We start from the raw sequence: 12,592 nt of genomic DNA on the forward strand, positions 1-12,592 counted from the left end.
TATTTATGCCTTGTAGAATAGGTTACAGCACTGGTCTTCAAATGTTAGTGTACCTTGGAGTCCCTTAATCTGTCATTCTCTGACTCCCGACCTTCATGGTTTCTAAGTTTTGTAAGTCTGGATTGGGCCAGAATTTGCATTTTTGACCAATAACCTTATCTTGCCGATGCTTCTGCTCCAGGGACCATAGTTCGGGAACAGCTGTGTACTGTGAAGAGGTAAAAGAAAGGTGAAGTAAGAGGAAGAAGGATTAGATTAGATTTAATTAATGTGTTTTTGCTCACATTTTCTAGTCCTTAAGAAAAGTCTTCAACTGATTATTTACAATCAGTAATTTGTTAGCTAAAAAGAAGCCTTAAAATAGAAATAATTGAAAGACCAAAATGTTTGTCTGTATAAAAGCAGTTGCTGAGGGTTCCCTGGGGATGTCATATAGCAGGGGTGGGGTGATTGCTTAGCATACAGGACAGGAAGCTCTAAGTTCACTCTTCCCTGCCACCACCAAAGGCCAGTAAAAAGTAGTCACTGAAGAGCATCTGTACCTCTGCAGCCTTAGGCTTCAAGAAAAGGCAATGCAGTGGTGGCTCACGCCTTTAATCCTACCCCCCATCCCCCACCCCCATCCCCCGGGAGGCAGAGGCAGGAGGATCTCTGAGTTTGAGGACAGCCAGTTTCAGGACAGCCAGGGCTACACAAAGAAACCCTGTCTCAGGAAAAAAACAACCTTCAATTGATTTAATTGATTTTTCTAGATTGTAAAATATTAAATGCAGAGAGCCTTAGTAAATTGTTAGCAAGTATAGCAGGCTTTCTTTTGGGCCACTAATCAGCTCCAAATTATGACAGAGACTTATAATTAGTTATGAATACTTCACCTTAGCTTATGCTTATTTCTAGCTAGCTTTTTTTTTTTTTTTTAAAGTTAACCTGTTTGACATCATCTTTGTTTTCTTTCTGTATGTCCTTCTCTGTGTCTGTTGACTGGCTCCAGGCGTCTTCCTTTCTGTCTTCCTAATTCTTTCCTCTATTCTCTTTTTGAGCCTAGATTTCTCCTCTTATTTATTCTCTTTCTCTGTGAGCCAGCCCTGGCTATCCTACTGCCTAGCTTTTTATTAGATGAATCAGGTGCCTCCTGCAGGCAAGGTAAAACAACAACATATCCTTACATTGTTAACAAATGCCGCATCAACAAATGTAACACACCTTTACACATTAAAGTAATATTTCACAGCATAAACAAATGTAACACATCTTTACATAGTTAAATATTCCACAACAAGCAAGTTGTAGAATGGTTTCATTTTCTGAATGACACTGGATCACTTTTAAAATTTATTTTTAATTAGCTGTTTTGAGACATGGTCTTTCTATATAGCCCTAGCTGGCCTAGAACTTGTTATATGGGCCAAGCTGGACTGGAACTCATGGAGAGCCACTTGCCACTATACATCCTTACCATCATTTTTAATGTGAAAAATTTATTTATTTATAAAATTATAAACTTAAACATAGAATGGAGCTTGATGTGGCTCAGTGGTAGAGTATATACTTAAACATGGTCAGGCTTCCATTGCCACCACCAAAAGTTAAACTCAGGTGAAAGAGCCTGTCAGTATAAACGTGTATAAAATGCCAAAGGATGAACAAAAAGAGGGAAGGAAGGAGAGAAACCTGTAAGCTATAATTTAAAGTGAAGAGAAAGAAGTTCATAAAATGGTGATCTAAGTATGAACTGAGTCATACCCCAGGCCAAGTCAGCCTTTGATAATTGTTCTATTTATCATAATAAATTTGTTTTCCCAATTAGGTCAAAGTGAAGTAAGGGGGTAAAAAACAAACTGGAAAATCTCTAGAATGTCATAGTGTTTGCATGACAGTAAGGTTGGGAACCTTTGTCACAGATCTTAATAATTTGTGAAGAAACTCTAGACTTAAGACTAACACACAGCCCCAAAACTCTTAAGTGGAAATGTCCTCATTTACCTTGGGTAAATGCTTAAGGGGAGAACATAACCAAGTATTGCAGGTTGTATTTAGCTTCTTGAGTTTTCCAAATTGGTTACCATAAAAATTTATGAGAGTCCCAGTGTGTCCCATCCTTGCCTACACTCCAGGGTTAGAGGCCTAAGCTTTGCAGTCCTTTTAAAAGGTACGTGGTAATATTTCCTTGTGACTTTAATTTTCATATCTCTAGTGAACAATGGTGTTGAATGTTTTTGGTTGTCATACTGGTGGAACTTTCTCTGGTTAAGTGTTAAAATTTGTTTCCTATTTTTAAATTGTTAGGTGGTTGGACTTTGGTTTTTTGAGTAAATTGTTTTCTTATTACTAAGTTGTGAAAACTCTTTGTATTCTGGATATGTAAATTACAATATATATACCTTGAAAATATTTTTTTCTAATCTTGGGCTTCTCTTGTTATTAATGATATATATATGCACACATACACACACATATATATATTTTTTAATATGGTTTTTGTTTTTTTTGGTTTTTTTTTTTTTTTTTTTTTTTTTTTTTTTTTGTATGTTATATGAGAAATCTTACCCTGTCCCAAGAAGTTTGTGAAATTTTTTCTCTCTAGTTTTACGTTTATCTGTTATTGGGCATTATGGTGCACACTTTCAGTCTCAACTGCTTATTTGGGAAGCTGAGGCAGAAGCATCACTTGAGGCAAGCCTAGACAACCCACGTTCAAAGACAACTTTCCTTTTGCTGTGTGATGCAGTGGACGTTGGTTTTGTGTAGGGTAATGCAGTGTGGGTCATTGTTTATTTTCCTGCAAATGAACATCAGGTGTGTCAGGACTGGGTTTGTTTTGTTTGTTTGTTTGTTTGTTTGTTGTTGTTGTTTTCCTGGCTGTCCTGGAACTTGCTCTATAGGAACAGGCTGGCTTCGAACTCACAGAGATCCACCTGCTTCTGTCTCCCGAGTGCTGGGTTCAAAGGCGTGCGCCACTACCGCCCAGCAGCACTGTTTTGAAGGAGACTGTCTGCTGTAAAGTGTCTTTGGACCCTAAATTCTGGGCTCTGTTCTGTCCCATTGGTCACGTTGTCTTTGAACCAGTGACACATATCCACTATTACTGTAATTGTATATTACATTTTGATATCACTACTTAAAAAACTTTTTTTTTTAATTTTTACTTTTCATATCAGCTGGATCTGGTGGTGCACATCTTTAATCCCAACATGAAAGAGACAGAGGCAGCAGATCTCTGAGTTCAAGGCCAGCTGGTCTACTTCCTTTGTATATTTTAAGTCCTTAGTGTTTTTTTCCTATCAGTTTTATAAAGCTTTGTTTTAAAAGACCAGCTGGCAGTTTGAATTGCACTGAATCCACTCATATGTTTTGTGAGGATTTGTGAAATTGATACCTTCATGATACCAGTCTTCCATTGCATGAATTATATATATTTATACATTTTTTCTTTTCTGTCTTTTCTTTTTTGGAGCCTGTCCTGGAACTTGGTCTGTAGACCAGGCTGGCCTCGAACTCACAGAGATCTGCCTGTCTCTGCCTTTCAAGTGCTGGGATTAAAGGCATGCATCTCTACCTCCTGGCTAATTAGTATGTTTCTATATATTTTTTTAGATCTTTTAGTTAAAAATTTTAATAATGGTAAATAGAGTAAAATTTAAAGTTGTCTTTCCTAACCATTTTTAACTCATAGTTTAATATTAATGACATTCTAGAACCTTCTCATCTTGCAAAACCAAAGTATCCAACCATTGAACCATCGTCCCCACCTGCACAGGGACAGTCAGTTTCTGTTTATCTGTGTGCTACCTTAATAGTTCTCTTCTTGTGGCTTGCTTATTTCACTCAGTGTAGTGTTCTTAAGACTCATCCATATTATAGAATGTGACAGGAGTTTGTTTGTTGTTTAGTTTTTCCTTCTTGCCCTTCTCTCTCTCTCCTTTCCAAGGTAGCCAGGACTACAGGTATACACCATGTCTGGTTAGGATTTCTTCTTTCTTTCTTCCTTTCTTTCTTAAGATGTATTTGCTTTTGTGCATTGGGGTTTTGCCTGCATGTATGTCTGTGCAAGGATGCCTGATCACCTGACAGCTATGAGCTGCCATGTGGTTGTTGGGAATTTAACCTGGGTCCTTGGGTAGAACAGCCCTTGCCTCAACTGCCGAGCCACCTCTCCAGCCCCTGATTAGAATTTCTTTACATATTTCTTTACATATTTCTGTTACATATTTAGAATGTATTTTTTGGTTTCCTATTGTCAGTGGGCGTTTAGGCTGTGAGACTTCTGTCTCCTCTATAGGAGATAATGTGCTTCTGTGAATATGTGTGTGTATCTCTTGGAGATCCTGTTTTCAACTTGGTGATTTAATATATATACCCCAACTGGAATTGCTAGATCATATGCTATTTTTAATTAATTTGAGCAGGGTCTTGTTATCCCTTAAACTTACTGTCTTCCTTCCTCGGTGTTCGAGTGGTGGGAATATAGGCTGTGCCACCATGGCTAGCCCCACCCCGTCAGGAATCCACCTGTTGCTTTCCTTAGTGGTTGTACCATTTTATGCTCCAGATAGTTAAGTACAAAGGTCATGATTTCTTCACATCACCACTGCTTGTTACTTCCTGTTTGTTTTTCTGGAGCTGGTTTTTCTTGCCCAGCTTTGCTCTAACTAGACAAACACTCTAGACTGAGCTACACCCAGCCTCTCTTGTGGGATTTTTTTTGTTTGTTTGGAACTTGCTAATAGTCTCTTGTATTTGTAGATTACCTGTTCACTCCACTCCTACTTGTTCTTTTTTTTTTTTTGGTTGGTGTAGTTCTATTTGTTTTGCTTCTGGTCTTTAATTTCTCTTTGAAGCATTCTATAATTTCTCAAGTATTCAGGACACTTGCAACAGGAGCTCCTAGTCCACCCTGGGTTCTTCAGTTCAGTGGAAGGTCTTGCTGACCTCAGGAAAACTTCTGTGCTCACTGTTACACTTGGTTAGAGTGAAAGGATACAGGTTATCATTGGTAATAGAAGATGGTGCATCAGGCAGGCCAGAGCACACCTGCATGAGACTCCAGTGGATTTATGCAGATAGCACTTAATTCTCCTGGCTACCACATGGGATGGCACACTTGGAAAATTTTCAGTCAGGGAAACAAACTCAGGCCTCTGTGTCCAGGGTTTTTATTGATAATGGTCCATACAGACATGGCTGGCCTTAATTGTCCTCTCCCTTCATAAGCCAAGCTGTCAGTGTCCTCGGCAGTCACAGTGTAGGTTGCTGGTGTGTCCCAAGGCCTCTCATAAACAGTCCTAATAGGATATTCCAAGGCTTATAGACACCTTCTAGATCTGGGTGGCCTGAATCTTCTTGGCAGGTGCAAGGTTTAGAAAACACTACTGTACTAAATTGGTAACTTTACTGTTCAACAGACCCAACTCTTTCCATTCATCTGGATTGGTTTTCTTGTGTCATAGTGTCCCAAAGTGATCACATCCCAAGTTTCTTTACCAGCTGTTTATTCTTTGCAAAATGATCCTAGACTGTAGCAGTCTGGTCTATTTGTGTCCTTTGTATCAGAATAGTTCAGAAGAACAGGACCTGTCTAGTTTCACTGCTTTCTTCCTGGCTCCCATTTTCCTGTCTGCACATGGGTTATAGTCACTCTTTTCCCCACTGTAACAAATGTAGTGATTAATACTTAGACACTGAAACAAATTTATGTATGGGAAAATGGTAAGAGACATGAATGTAGTTTATTTTTTGAAGATTTGTTTGTTTGTTTGGGTTTTTTTGTTTTTTTTTTTTTTTTTTTTTTTTGGAGACCTTGTGACCTTTTATAACCTTGGCTGTGCTGAAACTCACTTCCTTGATCAGTCTGGCCTTGAATACACAGAAATCTGTAGTTGGACTTTCTTTGGGCTGCCAGCAGTCTACCAAATAAAGATATATGGAGATGTATTATTAATTATGAAATCTCAGCCTTACCTTAGACATGTCTCCCATCATCTCTTTTAATTTAACCTGTTTATGATCATCTATGTTCTGCCTTGGGTCTTTATACCTTTCTTTCATTCTGAATGTCCTACTTCCCTGCCTTCTCCATGTCAGGCTGGCTGGCTCCTAGAGTCTCCCTGTCATCTCCTTTTCTTTCTCTTCTAAGCCTAAATTCCTCCTCCTACTTACTCTTCCTCCCAGAAGGTTCTGCCTGTACCTTCTCCCTCACTATTGGCTGTTCAGCTTTTTATTAGACCAGCCAGTTGCCTTAAGAAGGCAAGGTAAAACAGCAACACATCTTTACATAGCTAAACAAATGCAAAAACATCTTTGCATAGTTAAACAAATATTCCTCAACATTCCCTCCTTTTTGTCCAAATAGAAAGATTTTAATTTTAACATAGTAAGACTATAAACAATAAGAACAATTATCAAGTAAAAATTATAATATCTAGTCCACTTGCATTTAGCAAATTCAGAGAAAATACTCCTATTTTGGTGAGTCCAAAGTTGTATACCTAATTTACTTTCTTAATTTGTATTACCAATACCAAATTATCTTTTTAGACCTCAAAACATTTTCTTAAACAATTTAAAATTTTATGTTTCTCAGCCTTATGAACGTTACATCTCTTATTTAAGTTTCTTTTTTGAGTTTGGTAGCAAGGAAAAGTATAACTGTAACTATCTTGTATTCAACTCCAGCAGAGACCTGAGAAAAATATAGTGTCACCCAAGTAAAGAGGAAGTGAAGAGCAAACATCTTCTAAAACTATAAAAATGACAGAAGCAGCTGGCAGCCTCAAAAGTCACCCAGAGTTCCTCTACACTGTTGGGGCATCATATCTGACAGACTTTTCTGTCATTTTTGAATTTTGAAGGACTGTCCCACATTGTCTTGGCAAAGTTTGTGTCCTGCTTGTCCAGTTTGTATAGTAGCCTGTCAGCAGTCCATCCAAGGGCAGTTTCTTCCCCAAATGGCTAGCTTTGCCTCAGTGAAAATGAACTCCATATAAGAGGTTCTTTAACACCCATTATCCTATTAAGAAATAGATTGGTGCTACTAGGGACAGACATGTCTCACTGTCAAAAAAAGCCTTAAGTTATTAAACCTTTAAATGCCATATTCTGTAGGTGTCTGAAGCACTTGAAGATGACCTAACTTTCTAGAATATATCTGTTTAACCTTGAAAACATACCTAACATGACTATTAACCTGCATTTTTAAATTATCCTAAACAGTTTGTAATAATACCTTTCAAGGACTAGAACTTTATATTACTTTTTTAAATGAGCTGTATAGGTACAATACCTTAAATAAGAGTAGAAACACATATATGGTATAACAAAACCTTACATTTGTATCAGGATACAAAAGTCCATACCAATGTAAAATATTTGAGATGAATAGTTATCTTTTTATCCTATAATTGCTATATCCCCACTAGACATTCATAAGGTACCAAAAGTCCAAAACCCACCCATTCTACCTCTTGGGAATGTATTTACTGTGTTCTCTAGACTACTACTTGTTGTCTGAGGTGACATCCCCAGGAGACCCTGAGAAAATTGAGATAATGGTCAAGTCCTAAGAAAACTAACTATAACATTTGTTGTCCAGTCTCAGTGTAATGGGAAAGCATAGGCTTATCTGAAGTCCTGGCTAGAATAGTCTGTGAGGCTGGACCATCCCAGTTAGCAGCCTTGATGTTGTTCTGAACACAAAACTCTGAGGAAGCTGCAAGAGCTGGAACACCTGAGCCACCAATTTCCAGGGGTGCCCGGTCCCCCTGCTCTGAAAACACACAAACTTTGAAAGATAACATACATATCTGCATTAACACAAATATGGACTGTGCATTATACACAAGCCAGCCAAAGTTTTGTTTTGTTTTTGGTTTTGGTTTTTTTGGGTTTTTTTTTTTTTTTTTTTTTTTTTTGATGTTGTTTTATGTTTGAGCAGGTATCGGTCAACTTTATAACTTTTGTTTGGGCTGTATAACCAAACCTCTATCCATGCCATATGAAAGGTTTGCATGTAATAATAATAAGTCACGAGGACTCTGCAGCCAACAGGATCTGTTATGTCTCATCCAGTCTCAGAGCTGTTCCCATGTCAAAGGATCAGCATATACGTCACCTGTCTTGTAATATTTCTAGTGTGTTTCCTCCCCTCCACTCCCGTTTGTTTAAGACAGGTTCATTTAAGACAGCCTGTTACTCTGTAGACCAGGCTAACCTTGAACTCACAGAGATCCATCTGCCTCTGCCTCCCAGGTGCTGGAAATAAAGGCAAGCACTACCACTGTCCAGCTAGGTTTATTTCTTTATGTCATAGCCAAGATATTCAGGGAGTCTCCCCCTTCAATCTAGCCTCTATTGATTTTGAAGGAATCCACAGCCTTTCATTTCCTGTGGGAACAAAAGCATAACTTCTCCCCCAACTCAGTACATTTTCTGACTTCCATTTTTAAAGTATCTAGACCTCGTGAGCCAAACAAACCTTAAACTGCTAACTGGCAGCTTTGCCCTCCACCTGTTGGCTCTGGCAGGTAGGGTCCGCCACCTCCTCAGGTCTGTTAGAGTCTGTTTAACTAGAAGCCATGTTTAACCGAGAGCTGCATTCAACCGCCCCAGCTCTAGGAAGTTGGTGTGGCTTTAGGAAGTATGGTGGGTCTTTTTACTTAGCTTGCGGTTGCTGCTTAGCTGTTCAAGAGCTCTGCTGCACGGCAGCACCTCCTATAGGAGCTGTATCCCTTTTTGTTTGTTTTTCTAGCTTTCTCAGGCCCTGTGTGGAAATTGGGCCCCACATTAGGTGCCAGAAATCCTCCTGCCTCTACCTCCTTAGTACTGGGATTAAAGGTGTGCGTGTACCACCAACCAGTGGGAGACCTTAATCTTAAGAAAGGAATAGAGAAACCGGATGTATACTTTTTCCTATTTTCTTACTTAAAAACCATTTAACCTTTAAAATATTGTGTAATAATTCTGTCCACTGTAAATTATGCTCTGATTGGTTTAATAAAGAAGCTGACTGACCAGTATCCAGGCAGGATAAGGCTAGTGAGAAAAACCAGACTAAGGAAGAGAAGAAGGGCAGGATCAGGGGAGATGCCAGCTAGCAGAGGGCACGTGCGTGCGTGTGACAAGATGTGCTAGAGGACAGGTAAGGCCATGAGCCACATGACAAAACTAAGATTAATAGAAATGGATTAATTTAAATAAGAGAGCTAGTTAGTAATAAGCCTGAGCTATCTGCCAAGTGTTTACAATTAATATAAGTGTGGTAATTTGTAATTTGGGAATTGGCTGGCAGGAGAAAAACATCCATCTACAAAAATACATTGTACCTTTCTAAAAGTTGAAAATATAACCAAAGGGGGCTAAGTGAAAGTGTAAGAGTGAGTGTGTGTGTGTGTGTGTGTGTGAGAGAGAGAGAGAGAACACAATTATCCACTGCTAAGTTAAACAATGCTCTCTCCTAAGCCATTTTCAGCTTGAAACAGGGCAGGGGTAGATCATACTCTTCATCAGCCAGAATATCCAGTACAGGAGTGAGTGCTTGATCTCTCCTGTCATGTCAGCTTTAGCATAATTAAACTGTTCATACAGACTGATGCTAGGGCTGTGGTGCCGAGGAAGTCACACCTATTTTAGTTCATGGTGACCATTAACCCATCAGGTTGGTTAGAATTATATTGCCAGACACAGACTTCACAGTTTTTAGCTGATGGCTTGATCACTTCCTTCTCTGGGAAAATAGAAGCCTAGTTTCTATATTCTAAATTTATTACTATGTGAGTGCACACATGTGCTTTAGTCTTTATGACTTTGTATTGCTCACAGGATAAAGTCTCAAGTCCTTGATAGAGCAAATAAAGTTTCTTAGAACCTGTCCCTAAAGTCAGCAGAAACTTTTTAAGAGCAGAGTCTTTAGAGCCAGGACCCTATTTATGGCACTGGATTTGAACCTAAGGCCTTGGTCATAATGAGTACTGCTTTACCACAGAGATACATTCCCTTTTTAAAGTTTTATTTAGACTGGGTCTTACCAAATTGCCTTCAGACTTGCAATTCTCCTGCCTCAGCTTCCTGGATAATTAGAATTACAGGTGTGCCTCACCACACCCAGCTCAGAGTCTAGAACTTGGTGATTTCAGTGTTGCCGAAGCAGAGTACCTGGGATGAGTAAGATCTGCTTGCTTGTGGAATGGTATCATGGTTACTTTCTGTTCCTGTGGTAAAACACTGTGACCACGGTAACGCGTAGAAGGAAGGGTTTATGCTGCCAGAGGTTTGGTCCATCAGCACCGTGCCAGGGTAGCATAGCAGCAGACAACCATGGTGGCTGCAACAGGAAGCAGAGAGCGTGCACTGGGAAGGGAGAGACTCTTAAAAACCCAAACCCTACCCCTAATGACTTCTTTTCAGTAGGGCCGCACCTCCTAAATCTCCCAAACAGCACCATCAGTTGGGGACCAAGTTTCAAACATCTGAGCCCATGGGGACATTTTCATTCAGACCCCCACAAATGGTTATGTTGTAAGTGAAATACAAGAGAAACCTTTCTTGCAGTCTTTCAAGCTCCCAGGTTGTTTCTCAGAGGCAGATTGTGAGAACTTTTCTTGTGAAGGCAGGCTGACCTGGATTCAGACCCTCCGACACTCACTAGCTGTGTCTGTTCCCTCACCTGTGAAGTGTCGTTAGTAGAGGGGCCGAAAATTAAAGGGCATGTAAATGTCATAGTCCTGTTTCAGAGGAGGAATTTTTAAGCAAGCAGATCTTACTCCTCCCAGGTACTCTGCTTCGGCAACACTGAAATCACCAAGCTCTAGACTCTGAGCTGGGTGTGGTGAGGCACACCTGTAATTCTAATTATCCAGGAAGCTGAGGCAGGAGAATTGCAAGTTTGAAGGCTGTTATTAAATGTGGACTGTATTATTACTCGTGTGCGTGCGGGCGTGCGGGCGCGCGTGCGTGCGTGCGTGCGTGTGCTCGCGTGCTTGCAAAGCTTGGCATGCCTGTGGAGGTCAGAGGGCAGTGTTGTAGAGTCAGTTCTCTTCCACCTTTACATGAGTTCCAGGGGTGAAACTCAGGTTGTCGGGTTTGCTTCAGTGGGTGGCAGGCCCTTTCCTTTCCCACGGAATGTGTTTTTAATGAGTGGCTGTGATATTCCACAGTAAAGGTCACATCTGTAGTTGGAACTTAGATTTGCGGGTAGCTTGTTAGTAAATCATCACCCTGAGACATGTTAGCTTAATCACCTGCCTTTACCAGCAGTGATTAGATTCACAGTGGGAGTTGGCTCTTTCCTTGCATCATATGGTTTCAGGGAATTGAATTTAGATTATCAGGTTTGCTAACAAGTGCCTTTGCACTGAACCATCTCACTAGCTTTGTTGCTTTTTGTCTTCATTTACCATTGACGCAATTTAAATTTTAGCCAATGAACAGTAAATACCAAAATAAAAGTAATATTTGAAAAATAAGAAAATAAAGCCAGGGGTCAATGAGGTGGATCATTGGATAAGGGCACAAGCATCCAAGCCTGATGACCCAAGTGTGTACCTGTACACACGCGTGCATGCACACAGGACACGCACAAGTACAGTAAAGTCAGGAGTTGAGACTGGCTGGGTAATGGCAGGGCTCTTGCTGAGCAGCTATGAGGCCCTAGGTTCAGTCCCCAGCATCACAGACAAAACAAAGATGGGCCAGTAAACCTAAGCGTAGACTAGGAATGACATAACAAGATGGCCCTGGGTTTAACTAAGGAAAGTGGGATCTTACGAAGATTTAAACTCATCGTCCATTCATCTGGTGTTATGTTCCCTCCCTACTGCATTAGGCTCCGTGAAGGTTGGGAAGGTGAGGACACAATGTCAGAACTGTGTAAAGTCATTTGCTGTCCGGGAGATTGCTTGCTTGCTTGCTTGCTTGCTTGTTTTGTTTTGAGTCAGGGTTCCTTTGCATAATGCTGGCTGGTCTGGAACTCCCAAGTGTGCCACCATGCCTGGCTGGGAGAATTTATTTCAACTAAATATTTTCGATGCAGAGAGATATCTTGAACATCACTGCATATATTTTAAGGTCTTATTATTGAATCCCAGCACTCAAGAGGCAGAGGCAGGTGGATCTCTGTGAGTTCAAGGCCAGCCTGGTCTATAGAGGGAGTTCCAGAACAGCCAAGGCTACACTGAGAAAGCCTAAAAAGAACAGTACACTATATAGGTTGGCTTCTTTTTTGCTTCATATTTTTCAAACTTCAGTATTGATGGCCCATTACTATTAATCCTAGGTGTAATTTTTGCAGAATGCCTTGGTTGTGCTGAGAGTCTGATTTACTGAATGGTTTTCTTGTGCTTATAGAATGACATTCAGGAACGGCAACAGCACCATGACAGGCAGAGACTTGACAACCCTGAGCCCATATCTAATGGTCGACCCCAGAATCACTCACGGCAGATGGTGGAACAAGATGAGGAAGAAGATGAAGAGCTGACATTGAAATATGGAGCCAAGCATGTCATCATGCTCTTTGTTCCCGTGACCCTCTGCATGGTGGTAGTCGTGGCAACCATCAAATCAGTCAGCTTCTATACCCGGAAAGATGGACAGCTGTATG

The 12,592-nt window shown here is 40.3% G+C and overlaps 1 protein-coding gene across 3 annotated transcripts in view; it reads left to right on the forward strand.

Annotated features, from left to right (window-relative positions):
• The window catches only part of Psen1 (presenilin 1), a 50,686-nt gene that overhangs the window by 11,406 nt on the left and 26,688 nt on the right, over positions 1–12,592 (forward strand). For all 3 annotated transcript variants that reach the window (XM_051196292.1, XM_051196294.1, XM_051196293.1), the window contains one exon: positions 12,337–12,587. In XM_051196292.1, coding sequence (XP_051052249.1) covers positions 12,337–12,587 — 251 coding nt within the window. The remainder of the gene's footprint in view (positions 1–12,336; positions 12,588–12,592) is intronic.

The sequence above is a fragment of the Phodopus roborovskii genome, unplaced genomic scaffold (genome assembly GCF_943737965.1).
Source record: "Phodopus roborovskii unplaced genomic scaffold, PHOROB, whole genome shotgun sequence".
Lineage (NCBI taxonomy): Eukaryota > Metazoa > Chordata > Mammalia > Rodentia > Cricetidae > Phodopus > Phodopus roborovskii.